The sequence below is a fragment of the Branchiostoma belcheri genome, unplaced genomic scaffold (genome assembly GCF_001625305.1).
Source record: "Branchiostoma belcheri isolate BF01 breed outbred unplaced genomic scaffold, Haploidv18h27 scaffold123, whole genome shotgun sequence".
Lineage (NCBI taxonomy): Eukaryota > Metazoa > Chordata > Leptocardii > Amphioxiformes > Branchiostomatidae > Branchiostoma > Branchiostoma belcheri.
Window position 1 is genome coordinate 693,044 of NW_017802636.1, and position 16,796 is coordinate 709,839.

General features: G+C 39.4%; 4 protein-coding genes across 7 annotated transcripts in view; 2 read left to right on the forward strand and 2 right to left on the reverse strand.

The window, feature by feature from the left end:
- Positions 1 to 211: 211 nt before the first annotated feature.
- On the forward strand, positions 212 to 3,918 carry LOC109463196 (cardiolipin synthase (CMP-forming)-like). The gene is given in 7 exon segments (XM_019759909.1): positions 212 to 946; positions 1,076 to 1,213; positions 1,333 to 1,462; positions 2,153 to 2,238; positions 2,485 to 2,572; positions 2,575 to 2,644; positions 2,978 to 3,918. Coding segments are annotated over 7 exon segments (1,050 nt in total). The 5' UTR covers positions 212 to 502; the 3' UTR covers positions 3,072 to 3,918.
- Positions 3,919 to 4,176: 258 nt separating this feature from the next.
- LOC109463201 (zinc finger FYVE domain-containing protein 21-like) lies at positions 4,177 to 12,334 on the reverse strand. Of its 2 annotated transcripts, XM_019759920.1 has the most exons (8): positions 12,180 to 12,334; positions 10,616 to 10,666; positions 10,153 to 10,321; positions 9,891 to 9,972; positions 9,615 to 9,715; positions 8,305 to 8,391; positions 7,255 to 7,391; positions 4,177 to 7,006 (listed from the first exon to the last, which is right to left on the reverse strand). In XM_019759920.1, exons 1-8 carry the CDS (start codon positions 12,309 to 12,311, stop codon positions 6,962 to 6,964), a joined length of 804 nt encoding a protein of 267 aa, XP_019615479.1. In that variant the 5' UTR covers positions 12,312 to 12,334; the 3' UTR covers positions 4,177 to 6,961. The 2 variants fall into 2 exon arrangements, with proteins under 2 accessions (XP_019615479.1, XP_019615480.1); XM_019759921.1 differs by lacking the exon at positions 8,305 to 8,391 and having other exon boundaries at positions 12,180 to 12,333.
- Positions 12,335 to 12,486: 152 nt separating this feature from the next.
- Positions 12,487 to 15,837, reverse strand: LOC109463200 (tetratricopeptide repeat protein 9C-like). 3 transcript variants are annotated; one of them, XM_019759917.1, is made up of 5 exons: positions 15,731 to 15,837; positions 14,926 to 15,182; positions 14,500 to 14,644; positions 14,152 to 14,334; positions 12,487 to 14,048 (listed from the first exon to the last, which is right to left on the reverse strand). In XM_019759917.1, the coding sequence occupies exons 2-5, from the start codon at positions 15,169 to 15,171 to the stop codon at positions 13,792 to 13,794; spliced, it is 831 nt and encodes a 276-aa protein (XP_019615476.1). In that variant the 5' UTR covers positions 15,172 to 15,182; positions 15,731 to 15,837; the 3' UTR covers positions 12,487 to 13,791. The 3 variants fall into 3 exon arrangements, with proteins under 3 accessions (XP_019615476.1, XP_019615478.1, XP_019615477.1); XM_019759919.1 differs by lacking the exon at positions 15,731 to 15,837 and adding an exon at positions 15,529 to 15,716; XM_019759918.1 differs by lacking the exon at positions 15,731 to 15,837 and adding an exon at positions 15,510 to 15,715.
- A 141-nt stretch (positions 15,838 to 15,978) lies between these two features.
- Positions 15,979 to 16,796, forward strand: part of LOC109463198 (complex I intermediate-associated protein 30, mitochondrial-like) — a 4,960-nt gene continuing 4,142 nt past the window's right edge. Inside the window, exon 1 of the mRNA XM_019759914.1 lies at positions 15,979 to 16,355. Within this exon, the coding sequence (XP_019615473.1) occupies positions 16,139 to 16,355 (217 nt within the window). The 5' untranslated portion in view covers positions 15,979 to 16,138. The remainder of the gene's footprint in view (positions 16,356 to 16,796) is intronic.

Sequence of the window (16,796 nt, forward strand, 5' to 3'; positions counted from 1 at the left end):
CACGTGATAAGTAATGGCTTTGGAATGTACCATTATAGACCAGGGACTGTATGAAAAAGATAACATTATGGCAATCAGATACAAATATGTTACATAGCAATCATGATAGCTTCAAGCACAAAAATCTGTTGTAATTTCTTTTTATGTATTTATTAATCATTATTGGCTTAATGAGGCAATTGATTTTAATAAGAGTAAATAATTTATTTTTTTAACACCGCTAAAGGTACATAGACTCGTCTAAGATGGCTGACAACATGTGGAGCTCCGAGGTGAATAATTTTGGTTCGGGCTGAGTTGAAAACAACCTACAAACTATGATGTTTACCGTTTACCAGTATGATGTCATTTGATACCATAAGAGCAGGGCATGCACACAATTCTCTAGGGCGGACAGCATGCAGTTTTGAACCTCTGACTCTGAAAGGATGTAAAGAGTGAAGCGCTCCGAGATGTCAAAGGCCCACATGGTTCTGCGGACAGGCATCCTTTACAATGCCCCATGGTGTGGGGGCGGGGCCCAGCGATTAAGCTTCTGCAGAACTTTAAGACTTTGGGTTCAGAACAACCTGTGAGCTTTCACAGCTTCTTAAGAATCCCTAAAGCCAAAGAGACGAGATGTTTACAGTGCAGCTTCCCGGTAACTCTCACTTGTCCTAGGCCATTCAATTTTAACAGACTTTCCTTTTCATCTACAAATTTTACAAATCAGCACTTCAGATGTCTCAACAGGAGGCTCTCCCCAGGTGCCAGATTAAAAGCTATATACGGTGCTTGTTGTTTTGTCCCTCGATGTGAGTGGTACAGTTCTAAGGGACCACGAGCCAAGATAAAAGATGATGAAGGATTGGCGGAGGAAGGGCAAGAGGAGGTCACTGAGAGGTCACAAGGCCAAGATCATGATGGTGCCAAGGGCGACAAGGCTGCTGGAGGCGTGGCAGAGTTGGTAAGGAAGATGAATTTTCTTAATTGATCGAAAAATCTACCTCTGAATACTGTGTATAGGAATAGTGTAATGCTCTGGTATGTTTCAACAAAGTGATTCTCCCCTCTCACTGCCCATGTCTCTTTCCAGCATGAGAACATCTTCACAGTGCCAAACCTGTTATGTGGGGTGCGCATCGGTCTCACACCTGTCATCAGTTACCTGGTCATCAACAGTAACTTCACCTGGGCCATGGCACTGTTCGGACTTGCAGGAATCACAGACCTGGTGAGATCTGGAACAATTATGCTACTAACTTATGATGTAACTTAAATTTATAGCAGGGAAGACACATTTTGAAGTGATGCAGACAGATCATGTACTTATTGTGCCTATTTTATCCCCAGTTTGATGGGTACATTGCCCGTAACTTCAAGAACCAGAGTTCAGCATTTGGCAGTTACATCGATCCCCTTGCAGACAAGTTCCTGGTCAGTGTGGTGTTCCTGAGCCTGACATATGTGGGACTGATACCTGGTGAGTTCACACAGGACAGTTCCCTATGCAAATAGTTTGTTTAATACATGTACTACACTAAGGCCACACCGATTTAATTTTATGGATGACATCCTCTGAAGACCCCCAAACTAGTGCGCGCGGGCGAATAAAAAAAAAATTCCGGCCATTTGCGGCAATTCTTAGCAACGTATACAACAAGCCGGCACATGCTGGCTTTTTTGCGAAATTTATGAATCGGTACTCTCCGTATGTACTGAGTTCTTGAGTCGTGAAGCTTCGAACTTGATAGCCTGGGTGCCCGACTCCGTATTGTCACTAACTACCATGGACTACCCAAGCCTAGAGCCAGGCCAGAGCCTCGGTGGCCGTGTATTTTTTTTTTTTTTGAGGGCGACAAGCGGATGTCATCCATAAAATTAAGTCAGTGTGGCCTAATAGACAAACAAAACATGGAATGTACAATGTATACTATTTGTTTCAAAGCACTATCACTAGTATCAGTCTTTAATTTTTGTTTGTTTTTTGTTTAATTTTTGACATTCTTAAATCTGAATGGTATAACATGCTTTGCTTGTCTAACATAACTGATACAGAACTCCAAAGTGCCCTTCATCTCTTGTATCTACTCACAAGTACATACTTTACTTCTTTGGTTTTATGTCTACAGATTGTTGAAGATGTCACTTGTGTTGTCCTTATTTCTTGCAGTTCCACTGACGTTGCTGATCATCGCCCGTGACGTTCTCCTGATACTGGCTGGGTTCTATGTCAGATACCAGACACTGCCACCTCCTGTAAGCTGGTATTTGTTGATGCCCTTAATTGTTACAAATTGGTGCACTTGTCTAGCATAATTTTTGTATGTATATACCACAACATTGCAACAAGTTTTCTATTATTGGGAGTTGATTAACCCAATAACCCTTGTATTGATGGTCCCTTTACTAATGTGTTGGTTTGTAGAAAAATGCTAAAGTAGAGAAGAAGAGATCTCTTTGTGACATAATGTACAAAACGAATCTTGTTTCTTGTGTTGCCAGGTAACTTTTTCCCGTTACTTTGACGCCACCCATGCCACGGCCCAGCTGAAGCCAACCTTCATCAGTAAAGTCAACACAGCAGTACAGCTGGCATGGTGACTTTCTCCCTGGCTGCTCCAGTACTGGGATACGTGGAACACCCCCTGCTGCAGGCTCTATGGTTAGAACTCTCCCAACATCTTTGTTTTGGATTACATTGAGTTTTATTTCCATACAGTGTTGTGACTAAATGTGTCTTCAAGTCCTGCCAGTTGAGAATGGGTGACAAACCTGCCAGACTATCCTGTCTAACTTACATATCTGTCTAACTTACATACTGGCTGTAGCAGTACTGTGACAAGTACATGTAATACTGTGTACCATCTCTTCCTGCTTGAATCATTACAGCAAGAGTTGTATACTATACAATCTTGCTGTAATGATTCAAGCAGGAAGAGATTGTACACAGTATACAGTATATATGTGTTTGTTCTTGTTTTCTATGTTTCTGCAGGTACTTGACAGCAGGAACCACCATCATGTCAGGTCTGAGCTACTTAGTGTACAAGGACACATTCAAGGTCATCAGGAGGATGCACAGGAAGTGATTTTGGGACTGTTGAAATTTTTGAGATATTTTGAGATATATTCGGAAAATTTGAGATATTTAAGATTTTTACTTGTCCTATCAAGGAGATATAATGTCCTTGTCCTAAGATATGAGCTTATTCTGGCTTCTGTGTTGTTAGATTACAGGGCATACTGTAGATGCAGGTGTAGATGGGATACACAGTCTATCACAGTAGTCTTACTGCAACTGCAAGTGCAAAGTACATTTGGTTGAACTGGCATAAATGGAGAGTGTCTGTTTAAGTACAGATGCCCTTATAGTACATTTAGTTAATTACAGATGTTTGTATGAAGCAACCATTTTCTCCAGAACACTGTGAAGTACTTTTACATTAGAATTGCAAAACAAGGAGTTTTGGATACGGCATCATACAGGCATGTAATCATAGTAGCTGACAAGCTTAAGGGCAATTGTGGTGCCCCATAGTTATTAGTTGATACATGTATTTCAATTTTTAGAATTGAAAAGTTGTTGTTGTTAGTTTACTATTTCAACAAAGCAAGCTTTTGTTGACCTTAACCTTTATAAAAGTGCAAATCTACTTCACTGCTTTGTAGCAGGATAGCATTACTGCCTGGGAAACATACATATTTACAATTTATTATACCGGTATTGTAATTTAAGTCAACTGTCGATGTCATCATGTATGGCAAGGTAGCCAAATATGGAACTCATGGCTGCCTGGCTCTGAAATGTGTTATTATCAACATTGAGACGTCATTTGCTCACCTCAGTGCCAAGGTGAATAAAGATTGAATCATGAACATGCAAGCTTTCCACAAGGGGCAATAAACAGATAACATCAGTACAAAGCATGGCCAACAGATCTTTCCTTGTTTGAAATTTTGTAAATCTAGAAACTTCTGTCTGATTCTGCTCTGTACAAGTAAAACTTCTCATCATTAGAACAACATCCAATTGCAAGTATTTGCATTAGGCTGACAGTGTCACTGGGGTACTGTGTGTGCATGCGTGTCTGTGCGTACCCGTGCCTGCATGTGCTTGTGCATGTAACTGCACAATGTTGAAATCAAACTTTAACTACTCTGCCAAAATTGAAACTGGTCCATGAACTGAAGCAACAAGGTTTTTTTTTTAATTCAACCATCTTTAGATACAATCATGGGGCAGTACACAGTTGAAAATAATAGTGGGCAAAATTACAAGTCAGCATCTAACCTCAAGGTACAAAGTTTCACCAACTTTCTCTGTCCAGAATTATATGTATTGTTTAAAAACTTCAAAAACACTATTCAAATTCAATCTTATATTACATTTCAAAAACTGACTTCCAAACTATGTAAAGCCACGCTTCCATGTGTACCTTGAGTGAGAAAATAGACTTTTAGTTGAGGCCTATACACTTTGCTCTTTTGGTGAGGCAAGAGGACAAATGCAAGTCATACCATGTCAGACATCATGTTGTGTCAAACCAATAATGTTTAAGGGGTACATAACAAAATCTCATTATTAAAGAAGGAGTTACACTTCTATGTGTACTCCTGGTTCTGCATATACAAATGCAGACTTATTTATCTTTCATCTTTCCTGTAATGATTCATGAAACACAGTGTACATTATACAGGTATACCAACAACCTTTCTGGGTTCATGGCTTGACATATTGGTCCACGCAGGGTGCAATTTGTTATGGTTGAAGCATATTTTCTTTGGAGCATTATATTTACAGGCAACACATTGAGAACCATTTGACACATATTACAATTACACAACACAAAATGTAGTTATTAGGTACCAGTGTGATAATATAAAATTTGCTATACAATGTGTTACATATCATTCTGCAATTGTTTACTGACACCTCTATCAAGATAACACAATTATTACTGATAACAAAATCAAAAATAGGTATAAAGCAATCTTGTGCAGAAGTCTGCCTGTGCAAAGTTTGCTGGCTATCATTGATCATTGCTTGAAAATACTGGGGAATAAACTTACATAAAGTAAGATGATCCAAAGACAATCAATTAACATACCCCCGGTATGACCTGTTACAGCTATTTGCATGAAAATCTGTTATATCATGCTGAAGCCAGCTACATGTGTAACAATTGACATATTTTAAGAAATTAGGAAAAAAAGTCAACTCTGTTTCATGCTACTTTTTCACATTCTTCAGTTCTGTGATTTACTTCCAAAAGTTTTGGGTACTAAGGCAATAGATTATGAACAGTTCTGATGTTTGCAATGTAATGACTGTATCCAATAACTAATGACTAGCTAATTATCTGTTGTGGGATAGTCAACATTCCAAAAACTGTTTTCCACATTTTCCCAATTAATAGTATTTTCAATACTAGTATTGCATCCCTGATTTTATAACCCAAAACTCTGCTACTCATAGATTGTAATTTATTACTTTCTTTGCAAAAATAGCTTTAATGTACACATCACTAAAATCAAGTCTTTCGCCACAGCTCCTCAGCATTTACACGGAGCACTTCAACATAAAGATTACAGATGTAGAATATATTTGGGTTGATTCTTCCTTTTATTCCTTTTGGGACATTATCCTGCACTGCTATTTTCTTTTAAATTTTTGGATAAACACTGGAAGCCAGTTTATCTTACATTTAAACTCTACCTCTACTCAAATCTTAATTCATGAGTAGATAGACGGTCCTCTGCCAAGTATGAAATATTGTAGATTTTGAACAGGGTGAGATCATGTAAATCCAAATAGCAAAATCCAGGTTCCATGTTTTCAAACAACAGTCCTCAAAATGTAAAAGACATAATTGTCTTGAACATTCTCTCCATCAATCCATATCTATCAACATTGTATGTACAATTAATTCAGCCAGTAGGAGGTAAGACATTTCTAGTCATTAGATGCCTTTGGTTAGTATGACTGTATTTGGCCACATCAAATTTGCACTTGGGCTAAAAAAACAAGCTTATCAGCAGTTTACAGTTCTCTGTGGTCTATTTCCATTCTGACACTCCGATCCACTTCCACAATAACTCAACTGAAAATATGCATTAAGCTTTTATCAAGGTGGTTCGTGGACCATTTCCTTTATCATTTATATAGTATAATAATACCAATATATTACTTAGTGCATAAAGAGGTGTATCATTCTTGGTTTAGGCTACTTGTGGCCACAAAGTTGCATTAGGCTTGTAATCATGATTACACTTTTGCCCAAGATCTGTACCTCCATCACTATCACAGAGAAACTGAAATATTACTAATCAACATTGCTAACTTCATATAAAGAGTGACATTACCAAGACTTTACAATTACTATCAAACACTTTATATTGTAGCCCGTGGTAACAGGAATTAAATACATTTACAGGAATACTACCACAATTTTGTTTCAAAGTATTCCTGATGAAAAACTTTCAATACTATCTAAAAACTAACAATACTGAAGCTGCCTCCATGATAAAAGGAGACAATTTCATGCCTTGCTGTAACACTGATTATTATGGGATTGGGATGTTCAAAGTGGCTTAAACTCGTTTCGATTGTGTCATGGCCTATTTAAAAAAATTGTCATAGGTTTGAATAGACATTTCTTGTAATAACCAAAGGAATTTTATGATTTCAACAATGTGTACCACAGTGACATACCATGGCTATCACAAATGTAATGAATTCTACACAAGCTAAAATGTAAGTTATATATCAGGTAAAGAGTTCACACTGTTCACAGTCATAGGAAGGAAAAGCCCACCCTTTAAATTGTCATTAAATGTGTAGACAGTTTAAAAGATTAGACCCTGTAACACCTGTAATGTTGTTTTAAGTTGTGTTTGCCCAGTTGGTGTGTCAGTAATGTAGTCCACAACTGTTCGGATGGCTTGGTCCAATCAGGCGGAGATGATCAGTCATGTGACTTCACAGACCCCGCGACTCTTTCGCCTCATACATAAACTTGACTCCCTGGAGAGAAAGTGTTATATCAACAAAAACAACTTCAGGTACACAACCTTCAGGTATCTAGACCATAACCTGTCAATAGAACTCATGCTAAAGACATTGATTCAGAAGTCTAAAAGTGACCAGGTTACTGTCATGTGGGATATTCTAAACGCTGGCTCTTTTACAAAGGAAAAAGAATAAAATATTTTTATATAACGTTTTAAACTACATTGTACATCATAGATATTGATCAGTCTCTTCCTACACACCTTTTGCACGGCTCCCACGAAGGCCAGAGACTGTCTGCGGTTGTCAGTAGTGGCTGAGATGATGAGCTGGAGATGTCGGATCTCTCCACTCTCACGTTCCTTGTGCTTGATCGACAGGCCATTGGCCACAATGTTCCCTATAAAGAACATCATCAACTTTACCTGACTTCATCATCCAAGAAATTAACAGGATCAATATACCATTCAAACTGTGCAACAGTTTATTTAGTAAGCTAGGAGTAAGAGTACATCAAAATCACATAGTTCAGAAGAAATCATCCATGGTCCAAGTGAAGCAGCTTCCTCAGCACCTGAAGGGGTGAACTCCCTGACAAACATCACAAATCTAAGTTTTTGAATCAATATCATAAAGGTATGCTGGGAGTAGCCCCTCTAGCCACCTGTACACTCTACCAGTAAACAAACTCTTCACATTTAGCCACTTTCACAGATGCGACATGTTCCAACACATAACAACCTCAACAGGGCATTTCATCAGTCTGTTCATCTCAGTACTCAATGCAAAACTCACAGTTGTGCTTATACACATGGAGCAACAAGAGTGTACTATGGTTGGTTAGAGGACCAGTTCACACAACAAAATACAAGACTAATATAATGAGTACAAACACTGACATGATACACACATGCACATGATGTACACTATTGACAGTCTGGCCTTGGCACTATCTTGAAACTGAAGAGAACTACAGGCATATAATAGCTCTGACAGAAGGACATAGTTTGTTTCCACTCTGTAAAATGCATGATTAAAGGACCAGAAGTTCTGGTCATCTTGATCTGATTTGATTTGACTGTCATCAAAAGATGAGAATTCTCTAAAATGTGTCACAACAAGACATTCCAAAGGCAAAAACCATCAGGAAACATATACATCCTTTATTTAGATACTGCAAACTACCATGTGCTGCCCTTAACATGGATATAAGCAGCCAACTATACTCAAAACAAAAGCTCACAGCCTGGTCACATGCACACTACGTAACACATATGCCTGACACATATGCCTGTGAGTTGCCAGTTGTGTACCTTCCGTTGGACTCAGGTTGTCAGGTGAGCTTATTACTGGAAATGGAGCAATGGGGGAACACGGGGAGCTCAATGGGGAGCTCGGACCTGGAACAACACTGCAATTAGCAAGGACACTACACATGTACTCTAGAGTACCAGTATGGAGACATGTTGGTACATAGGTTTGCAATGTAGCAGGTCTAATAAAACTGGGTATCACAATTTTTAAAATTACAAAAAATTAAGCAAAAAATAGGAAACAAGACCTTTTAAGAGTTTGGATGTGGAAGAAAACAAAACAGTAGGAAGAAAATCTTCATAATCTCTGGACAGCCTAAGCCAAGGCACAGATCATACTGCAATACAGATTTCTGAAATGTTCACATGCATCTGCAACTCTAACAGACTGAACAAACATGGCAATGAAAACAATGATGGAATACAAGAATGTACAAACAGAGAAGCAAAATTTTAACAAAGAATACATAAAAAATATGTTTCTGCAGATACCTGGGGAAATCAAAATCAAACTTTAACTTCATACACAATACATGGTTAAAGCTCTAACTGAAAGTCAAAGTAAGACAAGAGGAGTTAAGACTGCAACTAAGAAAGCTGGGGAAGAAGCATGTCAGCAACAAAAGATATGAGAGTGAATCCAGCTGCTACAATCTCATGCACAAAACTAGGGAATATGAAAAAAAAGACATGGTACATGTAAACTACCTGTAAGAAACTAAGTATACATTTTCATTTCATTTTTAGGACTATGAAGGCCATGGCTAGCCATTAACATGCATCAATTTTCACATAATCATGCTTCTCCTGTTTCCACATCTACATTGATTAGGCAACCGAATGATACAGAGTAAATACCCACTTTGTAATACAATTACAACATTAATTGCTACCAATAGTAATCATAGTATTAAGTACTCTAAAGTACACTAATTAAGTAGACTACTGGTATGCCATAGCAAAGACAAACACATTTATTTTTTAAATGAGGCAGCAAAGCAGCAAGTACATGTACAACACTTATTGTTTGCATTTCATTGGGGTGTTTTTATACTTTGCTAAAAAGACTTAATGAATATTCAGTCTCATCAATATCATTACATGGGACACATTCACCTTAATGATCTGTAATCTGATTAGAGTAAAATCCTGATTATGTTAATATTGGGCTCATTAGGTTCTTTTCTTTTCAACAGTCCCACGAGGGACTAATTAATCAGACTTCTACATACATTTTGATGATGAGTATCATCTCGAGAACTAGACATGCTAACTGTGCTACATAAACATCCTACATCCCTTTACAGTACCTTGTGAGTCCTCCCCAGCAGTCAGGATCTGGATAGCCACCACTTGTTCCAACTCTACTGGGGAGTGTTTAGCATGGCCAGCATTCTCAAACAACAGGAATCTGAAAATATGCTGATGTTGTTATATAGCATCTTGCACAATGAAAAAAAGACAATTCCAGTAGTCCTAAGCATTTTCAAGATGCTTATCGTCCCAAATACAAGGACAATGGTACAATATAGTTTTTCCTCTGCAAACAGTGGCAAACACTAAATGTTTCTTTAATTTTCCTGTACCTGTGATCTGCAGACAGTTTACAAAGGCACGGCTCCGATAGGTTCTCCATGTCATCTGGGCAGGACAGCTGGAAGGCTGCACCTGTCAATACAGAAAAACTAGCTAGGGTTTTGCATTGCCTTATGAAAGAGTACATACATAAAATAGGTACAAATGTATTTGAATTATTCTGAAATGAAATCTGATTCTCAGATGGATTACAGAGCAAAATATCAACATACAAGATTACAGAAACAGCACCCCATGCCAGAAACAGCATACCATGTAGCAGCACCTTCAGCTGCTTGTCATAGAACTCGTTCTCCTTCTGTGTGATTACAGCGCAGTCATAGCAGAGCCGCACGGGGTCCAGAAAACACAGCCGAGGCAGCGCAACCTTGTGCTGACAACACTTGTCACAGTAACACTTTCCACAGCGCCTGCAATGGTGCTGCAAAGAAATACACACAACCAACTGAATCATAAATGTAAGGTACATGTACCATGTTTACTTCATTAATAACATAATAACACAAGCACATATTAATTATAGTTGAATATGTAAGACCACTGATGAAATTATCGTTAACTTTACCTGATGAAATTATCGTTAACTTTACCAAAAACAGTTTCTTCAGTTATTGCACAAGTGTGGTAGTTGGATTACAGCCAATGGCTTCTAACAGTTACTAGCAACAGAAATACTTCACATAGCAGAGAACTGACATGTATATACAGTCCATACCTTTCTCTTGACAAAATCAAACTTGGCCTTGCAGCTCATACACTGGGAGCACTGCATAACAGGAAGAGTACTTTAATCAGCTAATGCATGTAAACCATATGACTCTATGAGCATAGAAAAATTGAGACATACAAATGTACATTATTGTAATAACACATTAAACTTTTGAGCTGTGATACCAATTGAAAAATGTCATGCCATTTGTCAGGTTATGATTTTTCTTTTTTTAACATCATTGTTCAGGTTAAACTGTAATTTCCAACTGAATTAGATTGTTGTGCATCATATATTTGAAATGTTGTGGGATCAAACCTGATTTTAAGTTTACAATCTAAATATAACAGGTTGGATAAAGTACACATAGTCCCTATTCAATCTACAGTCTAACTTAATGAAATTCTGCCTAGGTCAAAATACATGTAGATTAGTCTGCTTCATCAAATGTGACACTGTGCACTGCAGGACATGAAGCCCCTCCGTCATGTCAGAGTCCAACTGTTTACCCTTATTGATTTTGATGGCGGTGTGGACCGATAAATAATCAAACTGAACTTTGACACGAATGATCTTACATATAAGCTGTATTAGTATTTTTTAAGGTCAGTAAGGTGTTCTCATTCTGTTAATCAAATTTACAATGATTTGGAGATGAAGGATGAAGATTTATAAATTCCCTTAACCTTTCTAAGCCTGCTTCTAAAATACTAGTAGTCTCCATAGAATGAGTCCCCAGATACCCAGGCTAGAGCTTACAGCTGTTGGCTGCTGTCTTTTTATGGACACAACCTTCCTGTGAGTCTGCTCCACCCATATATTGATAAACATTATAGTGACACTGCCAGGGTAAAATGATGCTACACAGTTGTCATCTTGTGCAATGTTATAAATATTATGAAATATTAATTTTCATACCTAATACTAGTAGGAAGTTTAAAGTCTACATCTTCAAGCATTGTTTTGATAAAGTTACCCGATGCAGAGGACCATCCTACTGTCAGCTGTTCTGACAATTTGAAAATACTAATAGCTCTAGAAATGACATCTTGCTTTCGGGGTTAACAGTTATGAATCTTGTAATCTCGGCTGTTTGTTTGGTGACTCCTGGTATCTTGTATTAAAGCTGTCTTTCTGTTGTACCAACAAAAGCTGGCTAATTGTTACTACTGACAATCTGTTGTATGACCCGGAATGTTTCCAAATTGTTCAATTTCGGGTTTTAAATCACTTGCCATATCTAATTTACACAAGTCACAACAGGGAAACTATTTTCTTAGCAGAGCCAGTTGAGCTGTCGTCATATATTTTTTAAAAATATAGAGAGGATGCAGCAGTATATTTCCGTTTGTGTCGAGGGTGTGTATCAAGCTTCTTGCGCAATGTAGGCTAAGGTGGTTGAAATCATCCTTGTTTAGATAGAAGCAGAGACCGAACCTGCCAGACAGACAGATCTTGACCCGTCGGGAGTTCAGTGGCGTCTCGGCCCCACCTCCAGATCTCTGCTCACACATGCGCGCCCCGGAGCCCTGCCTTTTACCTGACTATGCAACGACAAACCCCGACTCACCTCACTATCCGGGACCCACGGCGGTTCCTCCAGCTCGAAAGGCGAGCGGAAAGCGCTGTTAGCCGCCACCATCCGCAGCCCTGACTTCGAACGCACCAGCTTCTTTCCTCCTTGGTTTGGGTTTGTCGCCATCTTGTTATCATCAACCCCCTTCCGTGGGTCAAGGGTCACAGGGGGCGGGAACTTTTAATCTGTGGGCAGGGCTGTTGCATTTAGCCAAGGAGGTGAATGGCTCATTAAATACTAATATCCTAGCAGATTAACATCTACAAAGGGTAAATGAACAAGAATATGCAGACTTTGTAACCAGAAAAATAACACTTTATTTTATGAACTGGTAAGCAACATTGACTACTGGTATGTGGTACCATGCATGCAGGTTTCCTACATCAGGAAATATAGCTCTGTAACATATTCAACCAGGACCTCAGCTCCAAACACTTGCTCTTCTAATCATTTCACATCACAGAGATGGAGCTAGCCTGGGTGCCATCCGATTTGTAACGGCTTTGTTACAAATCGGAGCCATCCGGCTAAGATGGAGCATGGAGCTGATACAATCCTCACACCTATCATAGAACATGCCCAACAGGGGCACTGCACTTTAATAACAACAAAGATTCTAACGTTATATTCCATTTGTCTACACCAATAAGCAAGAATAATACATATAAGATATTTTCATATGGAATGGTTATAACATAAACCAAAAAGCATCATAGGATCAAAGCAAAATCAAACATATCAATGTAATTTAGTACCAAGCAGGCCTCTGAAAGTACCAACATAATACAAAAGTAGAAAAAAAATCATCAAAGACAACATCCAGAGACTTAACTATGAATACAAAAGGAACTAATGGTAACACAAAATGTAGTTTTAGCATTTTCATGTCCAATGTGTCCCATCTATTCTGACATGCCAACTCATGACTCTCAAGTTATTCATTACTCGTTGCATTTGCATATAAAATGCTACAACAGGTAAGGTTGATAGCAGTTTATTACTATAATTAATGTTGCAAAACTTGTGACAACATACAATAGCATATTGACAGAAACATGTGAACAGTGAAAATGCATGTAGTTACATTTATTGTGGTGCATGATATAAGTGACAGTGAATAATGTGAACTTTTCTTCAACTATGAACCAAGATATATGATTGTGTAACTCTGTCTACTGTGTTACACATTTACTAGTAATTTTTCCTATTATCTCTGTCACTGCCACTTCAGTACCTGCTTCAGTAAGGTCAAGTTTTTTCGTTGTTCCAACCAGCTCTCAACACAGATGCCAGGGCTGTTCCAGACTACATGTCTGATGTCATGTGCAAAAATCTTAGTGCTGGTATTGGCGTCTAATGCAAACTGCTTTCCCTCTTTGACATTTCCAGCACAGTACATGGAAGGCTCTCCGGGACATTCCTGTGACCCCAATGAATGTTACTCATTTCGAGTGTCAAAAACAGCCATGGAGGCAGCTGACACATGGCTCGTGTCATTTGATCTTTTCTTCCAAGTTTGAATTCTTCATGGATATTCCAACCCATGAAAAAGTCTGTGGAACTGTTTGAAGTGTCAATAATGCATACATCACTAGTGACCATATGACTATGCATCAGCATCATTATTGCCATTAGAGTCTGTGATGCTTTTATCTTCCTCTGCCTTTCTTCCCTTCCCATCTGCATTTGTCAGGACAACATCTTCCTCTTGCCTGTCCCCAGCTGAAGCACCTGTGCCCACCTGGGCATCCCCTGAGGCAGGTGTGCTGCTGTCAAACATCCCTTTGTACATGGCCCTCTGTCTCTGCACTTGTCTGGCTAGCCCCTCTTGTGTCAGCTTGATGTAGCGCTTAACATTGGCATCTGAAGAAGATCAGCACAAAGTACATGTACATGCAAAATGTTTGTTAAAAATAATAGCAAATGTGAAGAAAAGGAATGTGCCAAAATATACTGCTCCCCTCACCATTTGGTGACTGTTGCAGTGCTTGGTGCAGCTTGCTGAGTGCCCCATCATAGTCTTTGGAGTGGTACAGAGCCAGCCCATATCTGTACAGAGCCTTGGAATTACCCGGCTTCCTCTCCAGCACTTGGGCACAGTAACTGCTCACCTTGGCATACTTCACCTCAGGTTCCTGGAGTAGACATGCTAAAGGCCAACATTGGAAAAAGTAATATGGGTGTGGGATCAGGACTGAAAATACTATCTTAGTTATCTATCTTATCCAAAAGTCAACAGTACACATAAACATATTTAAAATGCACACATTGCTAAATTCAATGGTAATATTTTTTTCATTTAAAAGATAATTACCTGCCAAGTTGTTGTAACAGTTGGCTTCCAATTCTGCAATGGCTGCATCTTGTTCTGAGGTTGTGGAAGTATCTTCTGCACCTGACAAGGCTGCCACCTGCTGCATGGCCAGTGCAGCACTACCTGCAGCACCTGGGCCCCCACTCTGGTATGTAACAGAAACATGTGTTAAGCTTACTTCTCCATTCAAACTGGGTGGGAGGCATCAAAACCTTATTTTCCTTCTAGATATCATTTCAGCTTACCAATGTACAATTCATACTCATGTAAACATCTGCTGAATCCACTCCCTCCTTCCTTTCAAGTCAGCTGCATACTCAGTTCAGACAGCATGTTCAGACTACCCTCAATCAAAAGTGGAATGTATAGCACAAATAACATTGTCATTGTCAGTACTACAATTATTATGTAACTTTAAAGAAGTACCTTATGCAATGTTTTAAGGTACAGTAGTGCTCTGTGGTACTGTCCTATTGCCCCCTTGTATTTCTTCTGCTTGTACAGTTCATTCCCCTTCTCCTTGTGAGCTGCAGCCTTGCTGATCATTTCCTCAGGGTCAACAGCCTTCATCCTGCTGGCCGCAGCGCCGGGAGGTCCCAGCTCAGACAGACCGTTAGATGTCGCACCTTGGGGGTCTGATAGGTCACTTCCACCATCATCACTGGAGGCCATGGCTATTGATGCTAATAAGGATTAAGAGGCCAAGGCTATTGATGCTAATAAGGATTAAGAGGCCATGGCTATTGATGCTAATAAGGATTAAGAGCATTTTAAACTTTCTCCCTGCTACATAACCTTACATCCAATACGAATTTGGTGCCAATAGGTTACCTTTAAATAGGAATACACTCAAAGTCATCCACAACATGCCATCCATTTGCGACGACATTTCTTATCACAATGTATATAGGATGGAGGCTCAACAGACTTACATTCCAGATATACTTTTCGATGTTTAACAACTTAGTACATTAGATTATGGTGCATTACTGTATTACCCCCCTACTCACATTTTCAAAACATTGTCACCTAGGTTGATGAACAATGTCTGCTGAGCAAATTATGACCAGGTGAATCTTGTACCAAAATCATTTCCTTCTTCTTTGTCACAGATTGTACTGAGCAAAATATAGAGGCCGATACAGTAAGTATGACAAGGATCGGACCATAAACACTCTGTTTGAAACCTAGCAGAGGTGAATCACAAACAACAAACACTTTCAAAGCCAACCTTGTAAACTGTTTCTGTGTCTTCCGCTCTCTTCGTCACCCACGTTGGACGCATCCACTATGACGCGGAATATTTTATGGCATCTCAGTTCATAACCTATTAGAAATCTGATTCAACATCATATTAGCCAGCCATATATTTTTATATGTAATTGCCTATTATGGTACTTTAACTTTTTAACTTAAAATTAAGATAGTTTTTTTCAAGTCTGAAAAAGATGAGTCCCCTTTGTTTATAATAGCTCGTTCCACCCTCAGGTCAAAGGTTGATTTAGAGGAGACTCCATGTTCGTGTGCGTGTGGGGTCTTGACTTAGTTTGTGAGCATTTGGACCCTTCCTTAGTGTCTATAAATCTACCCAGAGGCGTAGTGTTTTAACAAGGACATCTCTTCAAATTCAAGGTCCAAGATGATGACGATAAGGGCATTACGAAGCCCACAGTTGGCTCTAGGTGTGAGAGTCTGCGGCCGGTGCTGGAGGCATGATGGCCCGAGACACCAGCGGGCCGACCCGCTAGGCACGGACGGGGCACGCACGGAGGCGAAGCAAGAGGTGGACGGGGCAGAAACTGCCGCACGACCGAAGGGATTCAGGACAAAGGTCGTCGAGTTCTTTAGGCCTGCAGGTTAGAAACCAAGTGATGATAAGAATTTGTTTAATTCGGGGGGGGGGGGGGCGAAGGGTATTCGTTTCAACCCAAGACCTTGAACTTAAACGCGAAGCTACGACGTACGACAAAACGAATGTTTACTCCAAATTATGAAGTAGAAGAGACGGTGCATATAGAGTAGAGTAGAGTAGAGTTGATTCATGCCGGGTAGGAGTCCTGCTCCAATTTGGGCCGCTCTTCAGTTTACTGACATCTCTGGACGTAGTGGGTGGTCCAAAGCTCTATAATTGTAGACGACCGGGTGTGTTTCCATATACTCGTCAAACCTCTTCTTGAAACTGTTCACACTAGGCGCCATAACTACCTCCCCAGGAAGCTCATTCCACCAGCTTGCCGTTCTATTTGTAAAGAAGTGTAGGCGCATATTTGTTTTTGCCTGCGTCCTCTTTATTTTCA

What these genes read in the sequence shown, in the direction of transcription:
- LOC109463201 (XM_019759920.1), bottom strand. Translation starts at nt 12,311, where the DNA reads ATGGCGACAAACCCAAACCAAGGAGGAAAGAAGCTGGTGCGTTCGAAG. An exon ending in GCTGAAGGTGCTGCTACATG is followed by an intron (nt 9,973 to 10,152) that starts GTATGCTGTTTC and finishes CTGTATTGACAG; the next exon opens with GTGCAGCCTTCCAGCTGTCC. An exon ending in CAACCTGAGTCCAACGGAAG is followed by an intron (nt 7,392 to 8,304) that starts GTACACAACTGG and finishes TGTTCTTTATAG; the next exon opens with GGAACATTGTGGCCAATGGC.
- LOC109463200 (XM_019759917.1), bottom strand. Translation starts at nt 15,171, where the DNA reads ATGGCCTCCAGTGATGATGGTGGAAGTGACCTATCAGACCCCCAAGGT. An exon ending in ACCTTAAAACATTGCATAAG is followed by an intron (nt 14,645 to 14,925) that starts GTACTTCTTTAA and finishes GTTACATACCAG; the next exon opens with AGTGGGGGCCCAGGTGCTGC. An exon ending in ACTGCAACAGTCACCAAATG is followed by an intron (nt 14,049 to 14,151) that starts GTGAGGGGAGCA and finishes GATCTTCTTCAG; the next exon opens with ATGCCAATGTTAAGCGCTAC.